Source organism: Chiloscyllium punctatum, chromosome 38 (genome assembly GCF_047496795.1).
Source record: "Chiloscyllium punctatum isolate Juve2018m chromosome 38, sChiPun1.3, whole genome shotgun sequence".
NCBI lineage: Eukaryota > Metazoa > Chordata > Chondrichthyes > Orectolobiformes > Hemiscylliidae > Chiloscyllium > Chiloscyllium punctatum.
This window is the reverse complement of record NC_092776.1, coordinates 12,787,105-12,809,680: the sequence shown is the minus strand read 5'-3', so window position 1 is coordinate 12,809,680 and position 22,576 is coordinate 12,787,105. Positions and strand designations below refer to the sequence as shown.

The window sequence follows — 22,576 nt, the reverse complement described above, 5'->3', positions numbered from 1 at the left end:
TGACAAGGAAATCCAAAATGAGGGGCTTTGATCTTAAATTAGAACTGGGCTGTTCAGAAGCAAAATCAGGAAACATTTTTACACAGAAACTGTGAGCAAAATGTGGAACTTTCCATCTCCTACATGCTGTGTGGGAGCGGCGAGGGTGTATAGCAGATTGGTCAATTGTCGCTTTCAAAACTGAAATGATCCAGTTTCATATTTGCTGAGAAGAGGCACACACTTTTGTTCTTCAGGACAGAGGTAAGAATGCCAAATTACAAAGGCAGCAACACTTTAGACTGCAAGAAGAAAGGATACTGGCTGGTTGCAGGTTGACTCTGATTGGGCGAAAATGCCAAACAAAAACTATTGCTCCCCCAAGTGTTTGTTTAATTATTTAAATAAAGCCTGGACCTATTTCTTGTGGCTGCAGAGGCCAGGCTCCTGGATATGAGATTGTGTAGCTTCCAGATGAATTGCTCCACATTGCCACCCTGACTGATACCTTATTGGCAATTTACCAAGTTACGTTTATGAAGGTTCAGCAAGCGAACGCAGGAAAATGTAACTGAGGCACAGATCAGCTGTTTGAGTGGCTGGGCTGAATGGTCTCCTCTTGTTCCTCATATTCTACAGAGTGTAGATGGTTCTGAATTGGAATCCCAGAGCTTGAGGAACCTAGACAGGTGAAGGCAGAAAAGGGTTGAGGGACGTGAGGGAATCACATTGCCAAAGATTGGGCTTCTTTTCATTGCTGCATTGTGATGATGGAAACAGAAAAGCTTCCTGCCATTTACTGGTTAAAAGAGGAATGTTTCACTCCTCCCTACAGAGTGCAGTATAAATGTTTGATGTGAATTGCTGATTAATTCTTAGTGCTGCAGATCCAGCTGTTCTATTCGGTGCTGTCCACTCACCATATGGGGCTAGCTGAGAATCCAGATGTGGCTAATTGCATTTCTGATTGGTGAATAAACAATGAGCAGCTGTCATTAGATATGGGATCTCAATACTCATATTCACAGTGTGTATAAATGACTGATGGTTCATGTGGTGCAGTGATAATGTCCGCAGTCTCTGAGCTAGGAGACCCAGGATCGAGCCCCACTAGCTCTGGAGATGTGCAATCATATCTCTGCACTAGTTGATGAAAACCTTTTGTGTCAGTTTAATACACAATCAGACTGATACATTACTAGACACATCCTCACAAACAACACATTCACAAAGATGTACTCCACAATTCTAGTCTCTCACTGGATGCCAGCTTACATTCTCTGGTACATATACTCCCACAAGCTCTGAAACACACTAATATAGGTATTACAAACATACTCTGCCTCACACATTCACTAGTTCACGTGAATGCAGGTGTTTGCTCAGACTAACACTCACTACCTCTCCCTAACACACTCACTCGCTCATAGTAACACACTCACTCACACACTAACACATTCACTCACTCTCTATAACACACTCACTCTCTCACTAACACTCACTCGTTCACATAAACACACTCACTCGCTTACACTAACATATACACTTGCTTACACTAACACTCATTCAAGCTCTTATGTTCCACTTCCTCTGATTTAAGACCCTTTTTGTTTTGTTGCTAGAAACCTGAGTAATAATAAAATCGTGGAAATTGAGGATGGAACATTTGAAGGTGCCTCTTCAGTCAGTGAGTTGCATCTTACAGCCAATCAACTCGATTCTATAAGAAGCGGGATGTTTCGGGGTCTTGATGGATTACGAACTTTGTAAGTACCTTACCGGGACCAACTGGGATGTGTTGGCCTTAATCCTTAAACTGTCTGCTGTTCTGTTTCACTGAGAGAATTGATTTCTCCTTCTCTCACAGTAACTGCATTGAAAGGAAGTTGCCTTTGTACAGTCTCCTTCAGGATATACCCAAACCATTTTACAGTACGTTTTATTATGGTGGAGGAAGCATGGCAGCCAATTCATACACAGCAAGATCCCATAAATGTGGTAATGGCTTATTGATGATTCCTCTCAAAGGAGAACCTGAGGGGTTTCTCACATAAGACAGTGATAAGGACAAATTTCTTCACTCGAAGGTTAATAAATGTTAACATTTATTGCTGAGAGCGTTCAAGGCTGTATCATTGAATATAATCAAGGCTGAGTTAGTCACAATTTGATTAGCAGATCGTGAGGAACAGTATGGAAAGTGAGGTTAAGGTCATTGTCAGGTCAACCATGATTTTACTGCATGGCAGAGCAGACACAGTGTGTTATATGGTCTATTCCTGCTCCTTCTTATTATTATCTTATAATCTGGGGTCGTGTGTCTGTTTGATGAATATTTGAAAGGAACAGCAGTGCCACAGAGTCCAGGCTGGTACTCTGAAATGTGACGAATACAGGACTTTGATATAGATCATAGCGCATAGTGTCATACAGCGCGGAAACAAACCCTTCGGTCCAACCAGTCCACGCCGATCATGTTCCCAAACTAAACTAGCCCCAACACCCTGTGTTTAGCCCATATCCCTCCAAACCTTTCCTGTTCATGTACTTATCCAAATGTCTTTTAAACATTGTCACTGTATCTGCATCCATCACTTCCTCTGGCAATTCATTCTACAAGCGAGTCACTCACTCTCTGTGTAAAAATGTTGCCCCTCGTGTCCTTTTTAAAACTTTCTCCTCTCACCTTGAAAATATGCCTCCTCGTTTTGAACTCCCCCACCCCAAGGAAAAGGCCTTTGCTAGTCACCTTATCTATGTCTCTCATGAGTTTATAAACCACTGTAAGGTTACACCTCAACCTCCTATGTTGAGGCAAACAAATCCCAGCCTCTCCACCTACTTTTCTAACTCAAGCCCTCCATTCCTGGCAACATCCTGGTAAATCTTTTCTGAACCCTCTCCAATGTAATAATATCCTTCCTGTAGCCGGGCCACCAAAGCTACATGCAGTACTCCAGAAGAATTCGCACCAACATCCTGTACAACCTCAACATGACGTCCCAACTCCCATCCTCAAAGGTCTGAGCAATGAAGGCAAGCTTGCTATATACCTTTTTACCCACCCTGTCTACCTCTGAATCAGATTTCAAACAATGGCCACAGTTTGAAATGTAACATACAGTACAATGGTGATTTTGTTTAAAATATCAATCTTTGATCTTGTTACTTTGATTCCATTTCTGTTGTTGTTTAAAGATATCACATGACACAGGACTGCGACAATGTATTGATTTTGTAATGTGCAACTTGAAGGAATATTGATCGATGATGGACTGGTGATTACTGCGAGGGTACTCAGAGTGAATTACAGGAGAATTCAATACCTGGTGTTAGATTGTAACCCAGTCTATCTCAGGTTTCTCCAGAGTGCTTCTACTTGTTATTAAAGATAGTAGATTGTTTGATTTCTTTTACACATACACGCCCACACATAATCATACACACCCTCACACATGCACACTCACATATGCACACAACACAAAACACCACACATATCTATTCGTACAAACTGATACACACGTACAGTCTCTCACACACAGAGCTACATGCACCCATTCGTACACACCCAAACACCAATACATACCTAAACACACACACACACTCACACACACCAATACATACATACCTAAACGCACACACACCCCCAAATATCAATACATACATATCTAAACACACACACACACCAATACATACATACCTAAACACGCACACACCCCCAAATATCAATACAGACATACCTAAACACACACATACAGACACACACATACCTAATTCCACCACAGCAGTTACATTCTGAAGTGAGCCAGAGAATAATTGCAAGTTGTATTTGGAGGTCAGATGGAGACTTATGGTTGGTACTGAAAATGTGTTGCTAGAAAAGCGCAGCAGGTCAGGCAGCATCCAAGGAGCAGGAGAATCTCCTGAAGAAGGGCTTATGCCCGAAACGTCGATTCTCCTGCTCCTTGGATGCTGCCTGACCTGCTGCGCTTTTCCAGCAACACATTTTCAGCTCTGATCTCCAGCATCCGCAGTCCTCACTTTCTCCACTTATGGTTGGTAAGCAAGTCTTGAGAAAGCAAAGCAAGAGAGACATGCATACAAATACAAAGAGTGAGAGGTTGAGAGAACAGGCAGAGAAAAACACCCAAGGACAGAGAGAGAGAGAGAGAGAGGGGTGGGGGCAGGGGGGGGGGGGATGTGGGGAGTTGGAGGGTAAGAATCAGAAAGGCTGACCTGCCAAGCATCCCCAATTTCTCACTGGTGAGATTGTGTCCTGATAACGCCTACACATAACAAGGAGGTCTTGTTGCAAGTGTTCCTGTCTCTGAGCCAGATGCTCTGGGTTCAGATCCCACTTCAAGACTTGATGGTCATGGGAGGTGTTCATAATGCATCCAAACAGGGTTGATTATCAACTTTCAGATCCTTCTGATAGATCTATAGCAGGTGGCAAGAGCAGGGTGGTCTCTCAGTCAGCTTGGCTTGTTACTAGAGACACCCCTCAATCTACAGCCTCCGGTTTCAGGTCGGTGCCCTATTTCAGGAAAGTTTAGCTACAACGACAGGTGTAAGTTCCTGCTGTGTCTGCCTCTTGTGTCTCTCGACATTAGAAAGCTCTAAGCCCTTGTGGAATAGATTCCAAGGTCAGTCATTGTTCTAGTTAATTCACTTAATAACTCTTTTTAAGAACCTTTCCAGAACAGACCCCCATTTTTTTCAATAACTTATTGTTCATTCTTCCTGCAGGATGTTGAGGAATAATCGCATCAGTTGTGTCCACAATGACAGCTTCACGGGACTGAGTGCCGTGCGCCTGCTCTCACTCTATGACAACCACATCGCTACTATTACACCAGCTGCTTTTGACACCCTGCACTCACTCTCTACTCTGTGAGTATGCATTGGTCTCCTGAACTCATCCTACCAGACTGGAAATGTTCACTCTGTTTGTCAGAGCACAGATACTGCCAAATCTGCTGAGTTTCTCCAGCATTTTCTGTGTTTGTTTCAAGATGCCCCTGATCTTCTATACTTCCTCAGGTCCTCCCATTCAACAAACAATCCGTTGTTGCCGTGTTAATCCTCTCCAAATACATCAGCTCACCCTTTTCAGGATTAAATTCCAATTGCCACTGATCGGCCCATCTGACTGACCCGTCTGTATTATCCTATAGTTTAAGGCTTTTCTCCTCGGTATTTACCAAATCACCAATTTTTGTGTCATCTGTGAACTTACTGATCTTACTTCCTGCATTCAGATCATTAATGTACTCAACAAACAGCAAAGGACCCAGCACTGAGTCCTGTGGGTGCCGTTTGATCACAGGCTTCCAATCGCAAAAACATGCTTCAGCCATCCCCCTCTGCCCCCTGCGACCAAGCCAATTTAAATCCAATTTTCCCTGGACCTCATGGACTCTCAGCTTCTTACCGTGTCTGCCAGGCGAGACCTGTCAGTGGTCTTTCTGAAACCCATACAGACTACACCAACGACACTAAACTCATCTACACATTTAGCCACCAACTCAAAACAAATCAAATTTCTTGGACAGATCTCCCCCTTGCAAAGTCATGCAATCCCTGACCTGCTTCTTCAAGTGGAGATTAATTCTATCCCTCATAATTCTTTTTCAATATTTTCCCTACCACAGCCTATAGTTTCCTGGTTCATCACTACTGCCCTTTTTGAATAATGGAACCACATTATTTGTCCTCCTGTATTCTGGCACCCCTGCTGCATTACAAGTGGTTATCAGACACCCTGAAATCTCGACCCATGCCTCCCACTGCAGCTTTGGAGGCATCTCATCTGGGCCTGGGGGTTTAGCCACTTTCTGAAACCACGAATACCTCCTTCCTGTCCGTGCTAATAATAGGAAGGTATTCAGAGAGAGATTTGACACAAGCAAATTGGAATTGTTCATCTGGAACTGTGAAGAGTGAGAGCAGGTCCCAGGAAAAACACAGATTACTGACAATGTGTCAGTTTTGAGAGGGGAGCTCAGAATCATCACTGGAAGGTTGTTTGTTTATACTGAGGATCATTGGAACATAAATCAATACATCACAGGAGCTTTACCATCATATTAAAGGGGATTGATAAAAAGGAATATTTAAAATCAGGGTAAAAGGAGGTATGGCTGAGATGGCTGGTGTGCAATGATGGTAGGCAGCTCCATTTATTCAGCTGATGTCAGAATTGATCATTTATGTGCTGTGATTCCAAGCCTCTAATGATTCACCTGGGAAGAGTGCTGTTCACTAACTGCACTACCAAGCAGATGTTGTATTTTAAATATAAATATACAGGTGTCTGTAGCACACACACACAGCATGCACACAGAGGCAAACATGGGATGTGCGCATATCTGTGCACGTGCACATACATCAATTCGCAGCTGAAGACATGTGCAAACAGGTCCACACATATGTGCACATTCTTGTGTGGACACCCTAACAGACATAACCAGTCGCTCCTCCACGTAGTTTGTTGTGAATTTATACTTTGTGTGCTCTGCCTCTGAACACTCTGATTGCAGCAACCTCCTCGCAAACTCCTTCAACTGTAACTGCCAGCTGGCGTGGCTCGGAGAGTGGCTGAGGAAGAGGAAGATTGTCAGCGGGAACCCACGATGCCAGAAGCCTGACTTTCTGAGAGAGATCCCCCTGCAGGATGTGGCTTATCAGGACTTCCGCTGTGAAGAAGGTAGCAAGTTCCAGCTTTCTTTTTAGATCAGGAAAGTTGGTCACATTTGTTTAGTGAACTTTTGTTCTCATTAAAGTGAAGGGTCCAGCAGCTGTGGAATGGAATCATTAATCCCCAAAACGTATTCCCAGAACAGTACTGCACAGGGTTAGATATGGAGTAAAGCTCTCTCTACACTGTCCCCACCAAACAATCCCAGGAGAGGTACTGCACAGGGTTAGATGTAGAGTAAAGCTCCCTCTACACTGTCCCTACCAAACACTCCCAGGAGAGGAACTGCACAGGGTTATATATAGAGTAAAGCTCTCTCTACACTGTCCCCACCAAACACTCCCAGGAGAGGTACTGCACAGGGTTAGATGTAGAGTAAAGCTCTCTCTACACTGTCCCCACCAAACACTCCCAGGAGAGGTACTGCACAGGATTAGATATAGAGTAAAGCTCCCTCTACACTGTCCCCACCAAACACTCCCAGGACAGGCAGGGCATGGAGTTAGATACAGAGTGAAGCTCACTCTACACTGTCCACATCAAACACTCGTAAAACAGAGACAGCGTTGAGTTAGATACAGAGTCAATGTTGATGATGTGAAGTTGTGATTTCTTTTGCAGGTTATGAAGAGAGTAGCTGTGTCCCTCGTCCTCAGTGCCCTGTGGAGTGCACATGCTTGGAGACTGTTGTCCGCTGTAGCAACAAACACCTGAAATCTCTGCCGAAAGGCATCCCAAAGAACGTGACAGAACTGTGAGTGGGAGAGGGATAAAACTGAATGTAGGGAAATGTGGGTTGGGAGGAGTAGACTGTGGAACCATTTGAATCTGTTCCACCACTCAGTACATTCCTGGCTGATCTGATTGTAGTCTCAGCTCCACGTGCCTTTCTGCTTCCCATACCCCGGGACTCCCTTGGCTGTCAAGGGTCTACCTCATTCAACCTTGACGAAATTTAAACACCCACCCTCCACTACCTTCTGGGAAAGAGAATACCACACTTTGAAGACTCTTTGAGAGAAAATAATGCCTTGTCGCACGTCTTGATAGGAAGACCTCTTGTTCTTAATTCCAGCCTCCCACTGCAGTCTCACAGCACCAGGGGCCCAGGTTCGATTCCAGCCTCAGGTGACTGTTTGCGTGAAGTTTGCACATTCTCCCTGTGTCTCCGTGGGTTTCCTCCAGGTGCACGGTTTCCTCCCACCATCCACAGATCTGTGGGTTAAGGTGAATTGGCCGTGGAAAATTGCCCATAGTCTTCAAGGATGTGTAAGTTAGATGAATTAGCCATTAGAAGTGTGGGGTTATGGGTAGGTCGATGGGCTGAATGGCCTGTTCCTGCACTGTCAGGATTCTATGAGAGCTTAGTCTTCCCCACAAATGGAAAGATCCTCCTGCTATCCAGTCTGTCCAGTCCCCTTAAGAGCTTATGTGTTCCAATAAGGTCAACCCTCATTCTTCTGGTGGATACAAGCCCAACCTATTCAATCTTCCTTCTTAAGATGCCCTTCATCCAGTACCAACTGTCAGTGCTCACTGCCTCAATGTGAGTGTATTCACTCCAGGTAAGATCTTACTGCATTCATCAGGTGTTTTCCAACTGCTACATCTCCAACAGTGCTTAACAGCAACTCTGAGATGACACATAGTGTACAACTGAGAGAGAAATAAATTGACCGAGAAAGAAATTTTAATATGACCCTCACAGCAGGAAACTGATATTATCCGCCTGGATAAATTGATTGGGCAAGAAGGTGGCAGGCAGAATATATATTGTGGAAAAGTATGAAGCTAGCCTCTTTGGTTGGAAAAACAGGAATACAGAGTATTTCTGTAATGATGAGAGTTTCCCAGGTGTTGATGTTCTAAAGGGCCTGTGTGCTCTTGTTCAAAAGTCACTGAATGCTGACACGCAGCTGCAGCAAGTGACTAGGTAGGCTAATGGTATGTTCATCCTTTACTCGAAGAGGTTTTGAGTACAGGAGTAAGGATGGCTTACTGCAGTTACATAGAACAATGGTGAGAGTGTACCCTAACACTAATAACAGTTTAGTTCCCCTCACCTAAAGAATGATATGTTTACCACAGAGGGAGTACAGCAGAGGTTCACCAGACCGAATCCTGGAGTGGGGGTGGCATTGCCCTTTGTGGAGGGATGAAGGAGATTGGGCCTGTATTCTGTGGAGTTTGGAAGAATAAGGGGTTGACCCTCATAGCGCTGAGGCTAAAGCATTGCACTGGGGAGCATTAGCAGGGATTTCTTTGTATTTCCATCTCAAACCCATAATCTTCAACTCAGGCAGCTGTGTTATCCCGTTGTATCAGGTGCTGAATGCCTGCTCAAGTCGACAGACTAAGATCCCAGTAGAAGGTGTGAATTTGGTCCCCTAATTTCTGGGTGTTTAGTTTAATTAAAGTGGGGGTGTGGGGGGTTCACATCCATGTCATAACACAACTGTGACCTCATTGAATATTGCAGGCATGAGGTACTGAGTGATCAATGCTGCTTTCAGTATGTTTTCTCTGAATTTCTCAGTGGGTCAACATATATCAGGACAAGAATAGAGAATCAAACAGATAGAAAGAAAGGAATTGCATTTATATAGCAACATTCATGATCTTACGATGCTCCAGTGTACTTCACAGCTCGTTAACTGTTTAGAATGGTTATGTTCTTCCGAAATTCCCTAACTGTGGTATGGTTAGACTGAGTCAGCACAGTTTGAGAGAAGAGGCCTGAGGGATATCCCCACACATTTGGGCCTGTCCAACTCACTGCAGAGTAGATTTTAAACTGAAACCTTCTTCAATCTTGCAGCTCAGCAACAATAACTTTCATTTGTGAGATGCCTTTGTAACCATAAAGCTAGTCAAGGTGCTTCACTGGTGCACTCTGAAGTGACAGTTGACGTTGAGCTGGAGAATGCGATATTGGGACCAATGGCCAAAAACATGGTCTAAGAGGGGTATTTTAAATAGACTCTTGCAGAGACAGAGAGAGAGAGGTGTGGGGGAGGTGGGGGGTGGCGGCGTGGTTTCCAGCACTTGAGGACCCAGCCAGCTGAAGATGCACTCAGCAACAGTGGAGCAATGGAAATTGGAGAGACACGAGAGGCCAGAAATTCAGGAATGCAGGAATCCCAGACCGTGGCAAAGCTTGAGCCACTGCATGGATCTTGAAGGAGTGGACGGGTAGATGGGGAGGGTGAGGGAGTAGGGATGGGGAGGGTGAGGGAGTGGGGATGGGGAGGGTGTGGGAGTGGGGATGGGGAGGGTGAGGGAGTGGGGATGGGGAGGGTGAGGTGGTGCAGATGGGGTGGGTGAGGGAGTGGGGATGGGGAGGGTGAGGATGAGGGTGTTGGGATTGGGAGGGTGAGGGAGTGGGGATGGGGAGGGTGAGGGAGTAGGGATGGGGAGGGAGTGGATGAGGGTGTTGGGATGGGGTGTGTGAGGGAGTGGGGGTGGGGAGGGTGAGGGAGTTGGGGTGGGGAGGTTGAGGGAGTGGGAATGGGGAGGGAGTGGGTTTGGGAGGGTGAGGGAGTGGGGATGGGGAGTGTTAGGGAGTGGGGGTGGGGAGGGCGAGGGCATGGGGCTGGGGAGTGTTAGGGAGTGAGGGTGGGGAGGGCGAGGGAGTGGGGATGGAGAGGGTGAGGGTGTGGGGATGGGGAGGGTGAGGGTGTGGGGATTGGGAGGGTGAGGGAGTGGGGATGGGGAGGGTGAGGGTGTGGGGATGGGGAGGGTGAGGGCATGGGGATTGGGAGGGTGAGGGTGTGGGGATGGGGAAGGTGAGGGAGTGATGATGGGGAGGGTGAGGGTGTGGGGATGGGGAGGTGAGGGAGTGGGGATGGGGAGGGTGAGGGAGCAGGCATGGGGAGGGTGTGGGAGTGGGGATGGGGATGGGGAGGGTGAGGGTGTGCGAATGGGGTGGGTGAGGGAGTGGGGATGGGGAGGGTGTGGGAGTGGCGATGGGGAGTGTTAGGGAGTGGGGATGGGGTGGGTGAGGGAGTGGAGATGGGGAGGGAATGGGGATGGGTTAGTGAGGGAATTGGCATGGGGAGGGTGAGGGTGTGGGGATGGGAAGGGTGAGGGAGTGGGGGTGGGGATGGTGAGAGTGTGGGGATGGGGAGGGTGAGGTATTGGGGATGGGGAGGGAGAGGGGATGGGAAGGGTGAGGTGGTGCAGATGGGGTGGGTGAGGGAGTGGGGATGGGGAGGGTGAGGATGAGGGTGTTGAGATTGGGAGGGTGAGGGAGTGGGGATGGGGAGGGTGAGGGAATGGGAATGGGGAGGGCGAGGGATTGGGGATGGGGAGGGTGAGGGAGTGGGGATGGGGAATTTGTGGGGATGGGGAATGTGAGGGAGTAGGGATGGGAAGGGAGTGGATGAGGGTGTTGGGATGGGGTGTGTAAGGGAGTGGCGGTGGGGAGGGTGAGGGAGTTGGGGTGGGGAGGGTGAGGGAGTGGGAATTGGGAGGGAGTGGGATTGGGAGGGTGAGGGAGTGGGAATGGGGAGTGTTAGGGAGTGGGGGTGGGGAGGGGGAGGGAATGGGGATGGGGAGTGTGAGGGAGTGGGGGTGCAGAGTGTGAGGGAGTGGGGATGGGGAGGGTGAGGGAGTGGGGGTGTGGAGTGTGAGGGAGTGGGGATGGGGAGTGTGAGGGTGTGGGGGTTTGGAGTGTGAGGGGGTGGACATGGGGAGGGTGAGAGAGTGGGGGTTGCGGAGTGTGAAGGAGTGGGGGTGGGGAGTGTGAGGGAGTGGGGTTGTGGAGTGTGAGGGAGTGGGAGTGTGGAGTGTGAGGGAGTAGGGATGGGGAGTGTGAGGGAGTGGGGGTGGGAAGTGTGAGGGAGTGTGGATGGGGAGGGTGAGGGAGTGGGTGTGGGGAGTGTGAGGGAGTGGGAGTGGGGAGTGTGAGGGAGTGGGGGTGGGGAGTGTGAGGGAGTGGGGTGGGGAGTGTGAAGGAGTGTGCGTGGGAGGGTGAGGGAGTGGGGATGGGGAGGGTGAGGGAGTGGGAATGGGGAGGGTGAGGGAGTGGGAATGGGGAGGATGTGGGGATGGGGAGCGTGAGGGAGTGGGGGTGGGGAGGGCGAAGGAGTGTGCGTGGGAGGGTGAGGGAGTAGAGATGGGGAGGGTGTGGGAGTGGGAATGGGGAGGGTGTGGGGATGGGGAGGGTGAGGGAGTGGGAATGGGGAGGGTGTGGGGGTGAGGAATGTGAGGGAGTGGGGATGGGGAGTGTTAGGGAGTGGGGGTGGGGAGGGTGAGGGAGTGGGGATGGGCAGGGTGAGGGAGTGGGGATGGGGAGGGTGAAGGTGTGCAGATGGGGTGGGTGAGGGAGTGGGGATGGGGAGAGTGAGGGAGTGGGCATGGGGAGGGTGAGGGAGTGAGGATGGGAGGGTGTGGGAGTGGGGATGGGGATGGGGAGGGTGAGGGTGTGCGGATGGGGTGGGTGAGGGAGTGGAGATGGGGAGGGAATGGGGATTGGTTAGTGAGCGAATTGGCATGGGAAGGGTGAGGGAGTGGGGATGGTGATGGTGAGTGTGTGGGGATGGGGAGGGTGAGGTAGTGGGGATGGGGAGGGAGTGGGGATGGAAAGGGTGAGGGTGTGCGGAAGGGGTGGGTGAGGGAGTGGGGATGGGTTGGGTGAGGTGGTGGGGATGGGGAGGGTGAGGGTGTGCGGATGGGGAGGGTGAGGGAGTGGGGATGGGGAGGGTGAGGATGAGGGTGTTGGGATTGGGAGGGTGAGGGAGTGGGGATGGGGAGGGTGAGGGAGTGGGGAGATGAGGGAGTGGGAGTGGGAGTGGGGAGTGTGAGGGAGTGGTGGTGGGGAGTGTGATGGAGTGGGGGTGTGGAGTGTGAGGGAGTGGGGGTGTGGAGTGTGAGGGAATGGGCATGGGGATGGTGAGGGAGTTGGGGTGTGGAGTTTGAGGGAATGGGCATGGGGAGTGTGAGGGAGTGGGGGTGTGGAGTGTGAGGGAGTGGGGATGGGGAGTGTGAGGGAGTGGGGGTGTGGAGTGTGAGGGAGTGGGCATGGGGAGGGTGAGGGAGTGTGCGTGGGGAGGGTGAGGGAGTGGGGAAGGGGAGGGTGAGGGTGTGGCGATGGCGAGTGTGAGGGAGTGGCGATGGCGAGTGTGAGGGAGTGGGGATGGGGAGTGTGAGGGAGTGGGTGTGTGGAGTGTGAGGGAGTGGGGATGGGGAGTGGGGGAGTGGGGGTGGGGAGGATGAGGGAGTGGGGATGGGGAGTGTGAGGGAATGGGGGTGGGGAGTGTGAGGGTGTGGGGGTGGGGAGTGTGAGGGAGTGGGAATGGGGAGGGTGTGGGGGTGAGGAATGTGAGGGAGTGGGGATGGGGAGTGTTAGGGAGTGGGGGTGGGGAGGGTGAGGGAGTGAGGATGGGAGGCTGAGGGAGTGGGGATGGGCAGGGTGAGGGAGTGGGGATGGGTAGTGTGAGGGAGTGGGGATGGGGAGGGTGAGGGAGTGGTGATGGGGAGAGTGAGGATGAGGGTGTGGGGACTGGGAGGGTGAGGGAGTGGGGATGGGGAGTGTGAGGGAGTGGGGATGGGGAGTGTGAGGGAGTGGTGATGGGGAGAGTGAGGATGAGGGTGTGGGGACTGGGAGGGTGAGGAAGTGGGGATGGGGATGGGGAGGGAGTGGGGATGGGGAGGGTGAGGGTGTGCAGATGGGGAGAGTGAGGGAGTGGGGATGGGGATGGGGAGGGAGTGGGGATGGGGATGGGGAGGGTGTGCAGATGGGGAGAGTGAGGGAGTGGGGATGGGGATGGGGAGGGAGTGGGGATGGGGATGGGGAGGGTGAGGGAGTGGAGATGGGGAGGGTAAGGGAGTGGGGATGGGGAGGGTGAGGGTGTGGGGATTGGGAGGGTGAGGGAGTGGGTGTGTGGAGTGTGAGGGAGTGGGGATGGGGAGTGTGGGAGTGGGGGTGGGGAGGATGAGGGAGTGGGGATGGGGAGGTGCGGGAGTGATGATGGGAGGATGAGGGAGTGGAGATGGGGAGGGTGAGGGAGTGGGGATGGGGAGAGTGAGGGAGTGGGCATGGGGAGGGTGTGGGAGTGGGGATGGGGAGGGAATGGGAATTGGTTAGTGAGCGAATTGGCATGGGGAGGGTGAGGGTGTGGGGATGGGGAGGGTGAGCGAGTGGGGGTGGGGAGTGTGAGGGAGTGGGGGTGGGGAGTGTGAGGGAGTGGGGATGGGGAGTGTGAGGGAGTGGGGGTGGGGAGTGTGTGGAAGTGGGGTTGGGGAGAGTGAGGGAGTGGGGATGGGGAGTGTGAGGGAGTGGGGGTGGGGAGTGTGAGGGAATGGGGGTGTGGAGTGTGAGGGAGTGGGTGTGTGGAGAGTGAGGGAGTGGGGGTGTGGAGTGTGAGGGACGTGGGCGTGGGGAGTGTGAGGGAGTGGGGGTGGGGGGTTGAGGGAGTGGGTGTGTGGAGTGTGAGGGAGTGGGGGTGGGGAGTGTGAGGGAGTGGGCATGGGGAGGGTGAGGGAGTGGGGGTGTGGAGTGTGAGGGAGTGGGGGTGGGGAGGGTGAGGGAGTGGGGGTGGGGAGTGTGAGGTAGTGGGGGTGGAGGGTGAGGGAGTGGGGGGTGAGGGAGTGGGGGTGGGGAGTGTGAGGGAGTGATGGTGGGGAGCATGAGGGAGTGGGGGTGTGGAGCGTGAGGGAGTGGGGGTGGGGAGTGTGAGGGAGTGGGGGTGTGGAGGTTGAGTGAGTGGGGGTGTGGAGGGTGAGGGTGTGGGGGTGGGGAGGGTGAGGGAGTGGGGTGTGGAGGGTGAGTGAGTGGGGGTGTGGAGGATGAGGGTGTGGGGGTGGGGAGGGTGAGGGAGTGGGGGTGGGGTGTGTGAGGGAGTGGGTGTGTGGAGGGTGAGGGAGTGGGGGTGGGGAGTGTGAGGGAGTGGGGAGGGGAGTGTGAGGGAGTGGGGGTGTGGAGTGTGAGGGAGTGGGGGTGGGGAGGGTGAGGCAGTGGGGGTGGGGAGTGTGAGGGAATGGGGAGTGGAGTGTGAGGGAGTGGGGGTGTGGAGTGTGAGGGAGTGGGGATGTGGAGTGTGAGGGAGTGGGGGTGTGGAGGGTGAGTGAGTGGGGGTGGGGAGGGTGAGGCAGTGGGGGTGGGGAGGGTGAGGGAGTGGGGTGGGGAGTGTGAGGGAGTGGGGGTGGGGAGTGTGAGGGAGTGGGGGTGTGGAGGGTGAGGGAGTAGGGGTGGGGAGTGTGAGGGAGTGGGGGTGGGGAGGGTGAGGGAGTGGGGGTGGGGGTGTGAGGGAGTGGGGGTGTGGAGTGTGAGGGAGTCAGCGTGGGGGGGTGAGGGAGTGGGGGTGGGGAGTGTGAGGGAGTGGGGATGGGGAGTTGAGGGGGTGGGGAGGGTGAGGGAGTGGGGGTGTGGAGTGTGAGGGAATGGGGGTGGGGAGGGTGAGGGAGTGGGGGTGGGGAGGGTGAGGGAGTGGGCGTGGGGAGTGTGAGGGAGTGGGGGTGGGGGGGGTGAGGGAGTGGGGGTGGGGAGGGTGAGGGAGTGGGGGTGTGGAGGGTGAGGGAGTGGGGGTGGGGAGGGTGAGGGAGTGGGGGTGGGGAGGGTGAGGAAGTGGGGTGGGGAGGGTGAGGGAGTGGGGGTGGGGAGGGTGAGGGAGTGGGCGTGGGGAGTGTGAGGGAGTGGGGGTGGGGAGGGTGAGGGAGTGGGCGTGGGGAGTGTGAGGGAGTGGGGGTGGGGAGGGTGAGGGAGTGGGGGTGGGGAGGGTGAGGGAGTGGGGGTGGGGAGGGTGAGGAAGTGGGGTGGGGAGTGTGAGGGAGTGGGGGTGGGGAGGGTGAGGGAGTGGGGGTGGGGAGGGTGAGGGAGTGGGGGTGGGGAGGGTGAGGAAGTGGGGTGGGGTGTGTGAGGGAGTGGGGGTGGGGGCGTGAGGGAGTGGGGGTGGGGAGGGTGAGGGAGTGGGGGTGGTGAGGGAGTGGGGTTGGGGAGGGTGAGGAAGTGGGGTGGGGAGGGTGAGGGAGTGGGGGTGGGGAGGGTGAGGGAGTGGGGGTGGGGAGGGTGAGGAAGTGGGGTGGGGAGGGTGAGGGAGTGGGGGTGGGGAGGGTGAGGGAGTGGGGGTGGGGAGTGTGAGGGAGGGGGGTGTGGAGTGTGAGGGACTGGGGGTGGGGAGGGTGAGGGAGTGGGGGTGGGGAGGGTGATGGAGTGGGGGTGGGGAGGGTGAGGGAGGGGGGTGTGGGGTGAGGGAGTGGGGGTGGGGAGGGTGAGGGAGGGGGGTGTGGGCTGAGGGAGTGGGGGTGGGGAGGGTGAGGGAGGGGGGTGTGGGGTGAGGGAGTGGGGGTGGGGAGGGTGAGGGAGGGGGGTGTGGGGTGAGGGAGTGGGGGTGGGGAGCATGTTGGGGATTGAAATACGAGAATGAGAATTTTAAAATCCTGGTGTTGCTGGAATGATTTCCAGTGTAGATGAGGAATCACTCTCAGTGACGGGGTGAACGGGATTTAGTGCGAGTTCAGATTTTGGAGCAGAGGTTTTGAGGAGCTTGAGTTTATGGCGAATGGAAGATGGACTTTGTGTGAAGACCAATGGGATGTTCAAGAAAGTAACAAAGACAAGTCTTTCAGCAGCAAATGGATGGTCAACCAATCAGTCCAATTGTTATTGACTACAACCCCCATTCATAAAATTCCATCAGCTCTAATTGTTTTCCTTTATTTCCAGGTACCTAGATGGTAACCAGTTCAGTTCAGTTCCCACCGTACTCTACACCTTCAAACATCTTCAGCTGGTGTAAGTATCTGGAGGGTGACCCAGAGATGGAGGAAGGGCAGGATGGCAAGACTGGGGAGATGGGGAGGATGGTAGAGAGTGGTTTGCCGGGAACAGTCCGAAACACATGGATTGGGAAACAGGAAGGTTTGCTTCATGGTAACCCACGTTAGGAACACTATTTCACATCACAGGACCCTGTATGATGCTGGATCCTCCCAAGCCCTGCAGAGGGCACGAAGGTAATGCTCCCAGAAATGGGAGCAATGAGGTAAATGGGGGCATCCTATCTCCAATCTTTTTCCAAGGGTTACCAGGTAGGGATGATGCCTGAGTCCGGTTACAGACTAATGCCAGCACAATGAAATTCCTGATGGCAAAGGTGCACTTTGTGAAGGTGAGAGAATTCAGCCCTCTCAGTCCTGAAGTGGTGAGTGAGTGCACACACCAAGCATGCCCCCTATCTGACATAAGGGAAGATAAATTCAAAACCATCATGCACAAACAAAGGGGGGGTATTTCACGGCAGTAGTGGTTGAAGAGGACACACCCCCCACACACTGGATTAGTGGTGCTGGAAGAGCACAGCAGTTCAGGCAGCATCCACGAAGCTACTTGGATGCTGTGCTCTTCCAGCACCACTAATCCAGAATCTGGTTTCCAGCATCTGCAGTCATTGTTTTTATCTTGTTGATTTACACCCCACACACACACACACACACACACACACACACACACACACACCCACACACACCCCCATACACACACACACACACACCCACACACACACCCATACACACACACCCACCCACACACACACCCATACACACACACACACACCCACACCCACACACACACCCACACACACCCACACACCCATACACACACACACACCCACACACACCCCCATACACACATACACCCACCCACACACACCCCCATACACACACACACCCACCCACACACACACCCATACACACACACACACACCCACACCCATATACACACACACACACCCATACACACACACATCTACCCGCACGCACCCACACACACACACACACACACCCATACACACCCACACACACGCACACACACACGCACACCCACACCCACACCCACACCCACACACACACACTCACACCTAACATGTGCAATAATTCCCTTTAAATATCATTGGTTACGCTGCAGGTAGGTCACGTAACCCGGAGTGTGAAGAATGCTCAGGACCTTCTTTTTCATGATCACAGTTAATTTCTGGCTTGGGTGATGTTCTGAAGTGTAGTTACTGTTGTAAGTGATATCCAATTTGCACGCAGTAAGGTCTCACATGCAGCAGTGATAACAATCTGACTTCGGTTGAGAGATAAATATTGACCAGGGTAGCCCTGGTCATCTTTGAGATAGTGGCCATGAGATCTTTGGCATCCACCTGAGGGAGTAGATAGGGCTTCATTTTGCTCTTCATCGAAAATTCAACATCTCTGACAGTGCAGCACTCCCTCAGGACTGTATTGGGAAGTTTGGCAGGGATTTCTTTATGTTAGGAGTGGGTCTCAAACCCATAACCTTCCACTCTGGCAGGTGTGTTGTCCCTTTGTATTATAGCCTTTGTATCATATTCCAGTCGCTGAATATCTGCTCAAGTCGACAGCCTGATATCCCAGTAGAAAGTGTGAATCTGCTCCCCTAATTTAGAGCAAATGAGGCAGCACGGTGGCTTCGTGGTTAGTACTGCTGCCTCACAGTCCCAGGGTCCCTGGTTCAATTCCAGCTTTGGGCAACTGTCTGTGTGGAGTTTGCACATTCTCCCTGTGTCTGTGTGGGTTTGCTCTGGTTTCCTCCCACAAACCAAAGATGTGCAGGTCAGGTGAATGGGCCATACTAAATTGCCTATGGTGTTAGGAGCATTAGTCAGAGGGCGGGTGGGTTGCTCTTTGGAGGGTCAGTGTGGACTGGTTGGGCCGAAGGGCCTGTTTCCACACTGTAGGGAATCTAATAAAAGTGCCAATGTTTCCCTGACAGAAATCAAGTTGCAATCTTATATTGTCTGTAGTTTTCAATCTTCGATGTTAACCGTTTCATTCCTCCCACCACAGGGACATGAGCAACAATAGGATCAGTTCATTGACCAACACCTCCTTCATCAACATGAGCCAGCTGACTACCCTGTGAGTACTTGGTCAGAGACAAAAAAAAACTGCAGCTGCTAGAATCTAAAGTAGACAGGCCGGAGGCTGGAAGAGCACAGCAAGCCAGGCAGCATCAGGAGGGGGAGAAGTCGATGTAACCCTTTCCCCCAGTCCCACTTCCCTCCCTCTGTTTATTTCTGAGCTCCCTTCCCCCTCCCCAACCCTGATGAAGGGTCTCACCCGACACGTTGACTTCTGCACCTCCTCTTGCTACGTGGCTTGCCATGTTCTTCCAGCCTCCTGCCTGTCTACCCTGTGAGTGCTTATAACCCTGGATGGAACTGATGTACCACCTCCTTCTGTCCACAGTTGCCAACTGCATTTGCATGTATTCCTGGAGATTGCATCACATGACCTCCTGCCCACTACTCGCTCGGTGCGTTGAAAGGCTTGTTTCTTCCCCTCTAATCCCAGTAGAGAAGCAAATGAAGTAATTTTTTTTTGAAAATCATTATTTTCTATTTAATAGGGTTTACTAAACTGAGGGTCGCAAACCCCAAGTGACATCATGGAGGCAGCAAAGTGTCCAGCTCAGACTGATTTTTGACAACTGTGAGGTCCCTTTAAATGATTGTGTGCTTATTTTGTTGGTGGATGTGTCCTAATCGACTTCTCCCAGAGTCCTGACCGCTGCCATAAAAACAAAACCCAGTCCAAAGGAAGGATTCTACCCAGTCAAATCCTCGCAGAAGTTTTTATGTGCCAATGGGATCGTTTGAGGTGCAGGTGATACCCACTGTCACAGCTGAGATATCAACATAGACTGTGGAAGCTACAGAAGGAAAGAGAAGGTGGGCTGTGGAACAAGGAGCAGTAAAGGAGCTGTCCTACCTGTCCATCTTCCTTCCCACCTAACCGCTCCAACCTATCACCATTACCCCCACCTCCATGCACTTTCAGCTACCTTCCCCCCCAGCCCCAGCCCTCCTCCCATTTATCTCTCAGACCCCCTTGGCTCACCAGCCTCATTCCTGATTAAGGGCTCATGCCCGAAACATCGATTCCCATGCTCCTCAGAGGCTGCCTGACCTGCTGTGTTTTTCCAGCACCATATTCTTGACAAGGAACAGTAAAGTCTAGCTGTTTTTGCCTGAATGTAATTGCTACATTTTCATCTCCTGTCTTTTATGTTCCAGGATTCTCAGTTACAATTCCTTGCGATGTATCCCAGCCTCGGCATTCCAGGGTCTTCACTCCCTCCGGCTCCTGTAAGTCCTGATTGGAAGATACTCACCATGTTTTCCACACAGTAACCATCAATTAGCTGGATTTTGTGATCAGTTCAGGTGTCTAGGGGCCGATTGGCCTCCTGGCAATAAGCAGTGCACTGACTATAACCCTTGTAACCAATTTTGGCTTTATTTTACTCATACGTGGGGAATAAGAGAATGACCAGGGAGAAGGTAGTGCTGATCAGGGATAGTGAAGGGAACTTGGAGTCTGAGCAGATAGAGGAAGCCCTAAATGAGTTTTTTGTTTCGGTTTTCACCAAGGAAAGGGACCTTGTTGTGAATGAGAACTTTGAGGAGTTGGGATACAGTCTTGACCAGATCAAGATTGATGAAGTTGATGTGCTAGAAATTTTGGAAAACATTAAGATTGATAAGTCCCCAGGGCCAGACCAGATTTATCCTAGGCTGCTCCGGGAAGTGAGAAAGGAGGTTGCCAAGCCGCTGGTGAGGATACTTGCCTCCTCACTCTCCAAGGGAGTCGTACTGGAGGATTGGAAGGAGGCGAATGTTGTTCCTTTTTTCAAGATGGGTAATAGGAAAATCCCTGACAATTACAGACCAGTCAGTCTTACGTCTGTGGTCAGCAAAGTTTTGGAAAGAATTCTGAGGGATAGGATCTATGACTATTTGGCAAAGCACAGTGTGATTAAAGGCAGTCAGCATGGCTTTGTGAGGGGCAGGTCATGCCTCACAAATTTTATTGAGTTCTTTGAGGAGGTGATGAGAAGGTTGATGAAAGTCGAGCAGTGGGTGTGGTGTATATGGACTTCAGCAAGACATTTGATAAGGTTCCCCATGGTAGGCTCATTCATAAAGTCAGGAAGTATGGGATATAGGGAGATTTGACTATCTGGATTCAGAATTGGCTGGCTGACAGAAGGTAGAGAGTGGTTGTAGATAGAAACTATTCTGCCTGGAGGTCACTGTTGAGTGGGGTCCCGCAGAGCTCTGTTCTTGGGTCTCTGCTCTTTGTAGTCTTTATAAATGACTTGGATGAGGAGGTTGAGGGTGGGTTAGTAAATTTGCAGATGACACAAAGGTTGGAGGTATCGTCGATAATATAGAGGGCTACTGCAGGCTGCAGCGTGACATAGACAGGATGTAGAGCTGGGCTGAGAAATGGTAGATGGAGTTCAACCTGGATAAATGCAAAGTGATGCATTTTGGAAGGTCGAACTCGAATGCTGAATATAGGATTAAAGACAGGATTCTTGGCAGTGTGGAGGAACAGAGGGATCTGGCTGTGCAAGTGATTAGATCTCTCAAAGTTGCCACCCAAGTGGATAGGGTTGTTATGGAAGCATGTGGTGTTTTGGTTTTCATTAACAGGGGGATCGATGTTAAGAGCTGCAAGGTTTTGCTACAGCTCTACAAGTCCCTGGTGAGACCACACTTGGAATATTGTGTCCAGTTCTGGTCGTCCTACTATAGGAAAGATACAGAGGCTTTGGAGAGGGTGCAAAGAAGGTTTACCAGGATGCTGCCTGGACTGGAGGGCTTGCCTTATGAAGAAAGGTTGAATAAGCTCGAACTTCTCTCTTCCTCCTCTCCGGAGAGAAGAGACCTGATCGAGATGTACAAAATAATGAGTGGAATAGGTGGAGTCAATAGCCAGAGACTTTTCCCCAGGGCAGGATTGACTGGTTCGAGGAGTCATGGTTTGAAGATATTGGGAGAAAGGCACAAAGGAGACGTCAGAGGAAGGTTCTTTACACAGAGAGTTGTGAATGCATGGAATGCGTTGCCAGCTGTGGTGGTGGAAGCAGAGTCATTGGGGACATTTAAGCGACTGCTGGACAGGCACATAGAGAGATGTGAATTGAGGGGTGCGTAGGTTAAGTTGTATATTTTACATTAGGATTAAACCTTGGCACAACATCGTGGCCCAAAGGGTGTACTTTTCTATGTTCTATGTTCCCAATTAGCACAGGCCTCACTGTGTTGCAACACTATGAGCTGCCAGAGGAAGTGGTGGAGGCTGGTACAATTGCAACATTTAAGAGGCATTTAGCTGGGTATATGAATAGGAAGGGTTTGGAGGGGTATGGGCCGGGTGCTGGCAGGTGGGACTAGATTGGGTTGGGATATCTGGTCGGCATGGACTGGTTGGACCAAAGGGCCTGTTTCCATGCTGTACATCTCTATGACTCAAATACCCCAACATGAGGTGAGTTGCTGAAATTGCCAAACAGCCCTGGATTGACTTGTGTCTAACTTGGCACTAAATTAACCAGAACCCCCCAGCCGGCAGCACCTCAAACATTCTCATCCCTATTTTCAAATCCCTCCATGCCCTCACCCTCCCTGTCTGTGTGATCTTTTCCAGCTGTACAATCCTCAGAAATCTCTGTGCTGCTCTGCTTCTGGTCCCATGTTCATTCTCAACTTTCAGTCACAGGAGAATTGGTGGCTGTGTCTTCAGCCACCTGGACCCCAATCTCTGGCATTCCCGCCCCAAACCACTCTTTAAGAATCTCCTTAAAATCCTGTCTTTACCCAAGCTTTCATTCGTGTGTCTTGTAACCTCCTTTTCTGGCTCGGTGTCAGATTTGTCTGGTACGCTCCTGGAAAGAAATTTGGGATGTTTTACTATGTTACAGTTGCTATGTAAACGCATGTTGTTGTTAATGTCGCACTAAGGCTAGATATCAGGAAATGAAAGGGGTTGGAAATTTTCTGGTACATAGGAGAGCGGCAAATGAGGGAATTAGTGGCTTTGTACTCAGAATCGCTGCATTCCAACAACAGACTCTGCCTTGAT

At 51.4% G+C, this 22,576-nt stretch overlaps 1 protein-coding gene across 2 annotated transcripts in view; it reads left to right on the top strand.

The window, feature by feature from the left end:
* LOC140463354 (slit homolog 1 protein-like) overlaps positions 1 to 22,576 on the top strand; it is a 334,431-nt gene that overhangs the window by 200,289 nt on the left and 111,566 nt on the right. For both annotated transcript variants that reach the window (XM_072557191.1, XM_072557190.1), the window contains exons 18-24: positions 1,602 to 1,745; positions 4,729 to 4,872; positions 6,522 to 6,688; positions 7,301 to 7,433; positions 16,344 to 16,412; positions 18,491 to 18,562; positions 19,720 to 19,791. In XM_072557191.1, the coding sequence (XP_072413292.1) occupies positions 1,602 to 1,745; positions 4,729 to 4,872; positions 6,522 to 6,688; positions 7,301 to 7,433; positions 16,344 to 16,412; positions 18,491 to 18,562; positions 19,720 to 19,791 (801 nt within the window). The remainder of the gene's footprint in view (positions 1 to 1,601; positions 1,746 to 4,728; positions 4,873 to 6,521; positions 6,689 to 7,300; positions 7,434 to 16,343; positions 16,413 to 18,490; positions 18,563 to 19,719; positions 19,792 to 22,576) is intronic.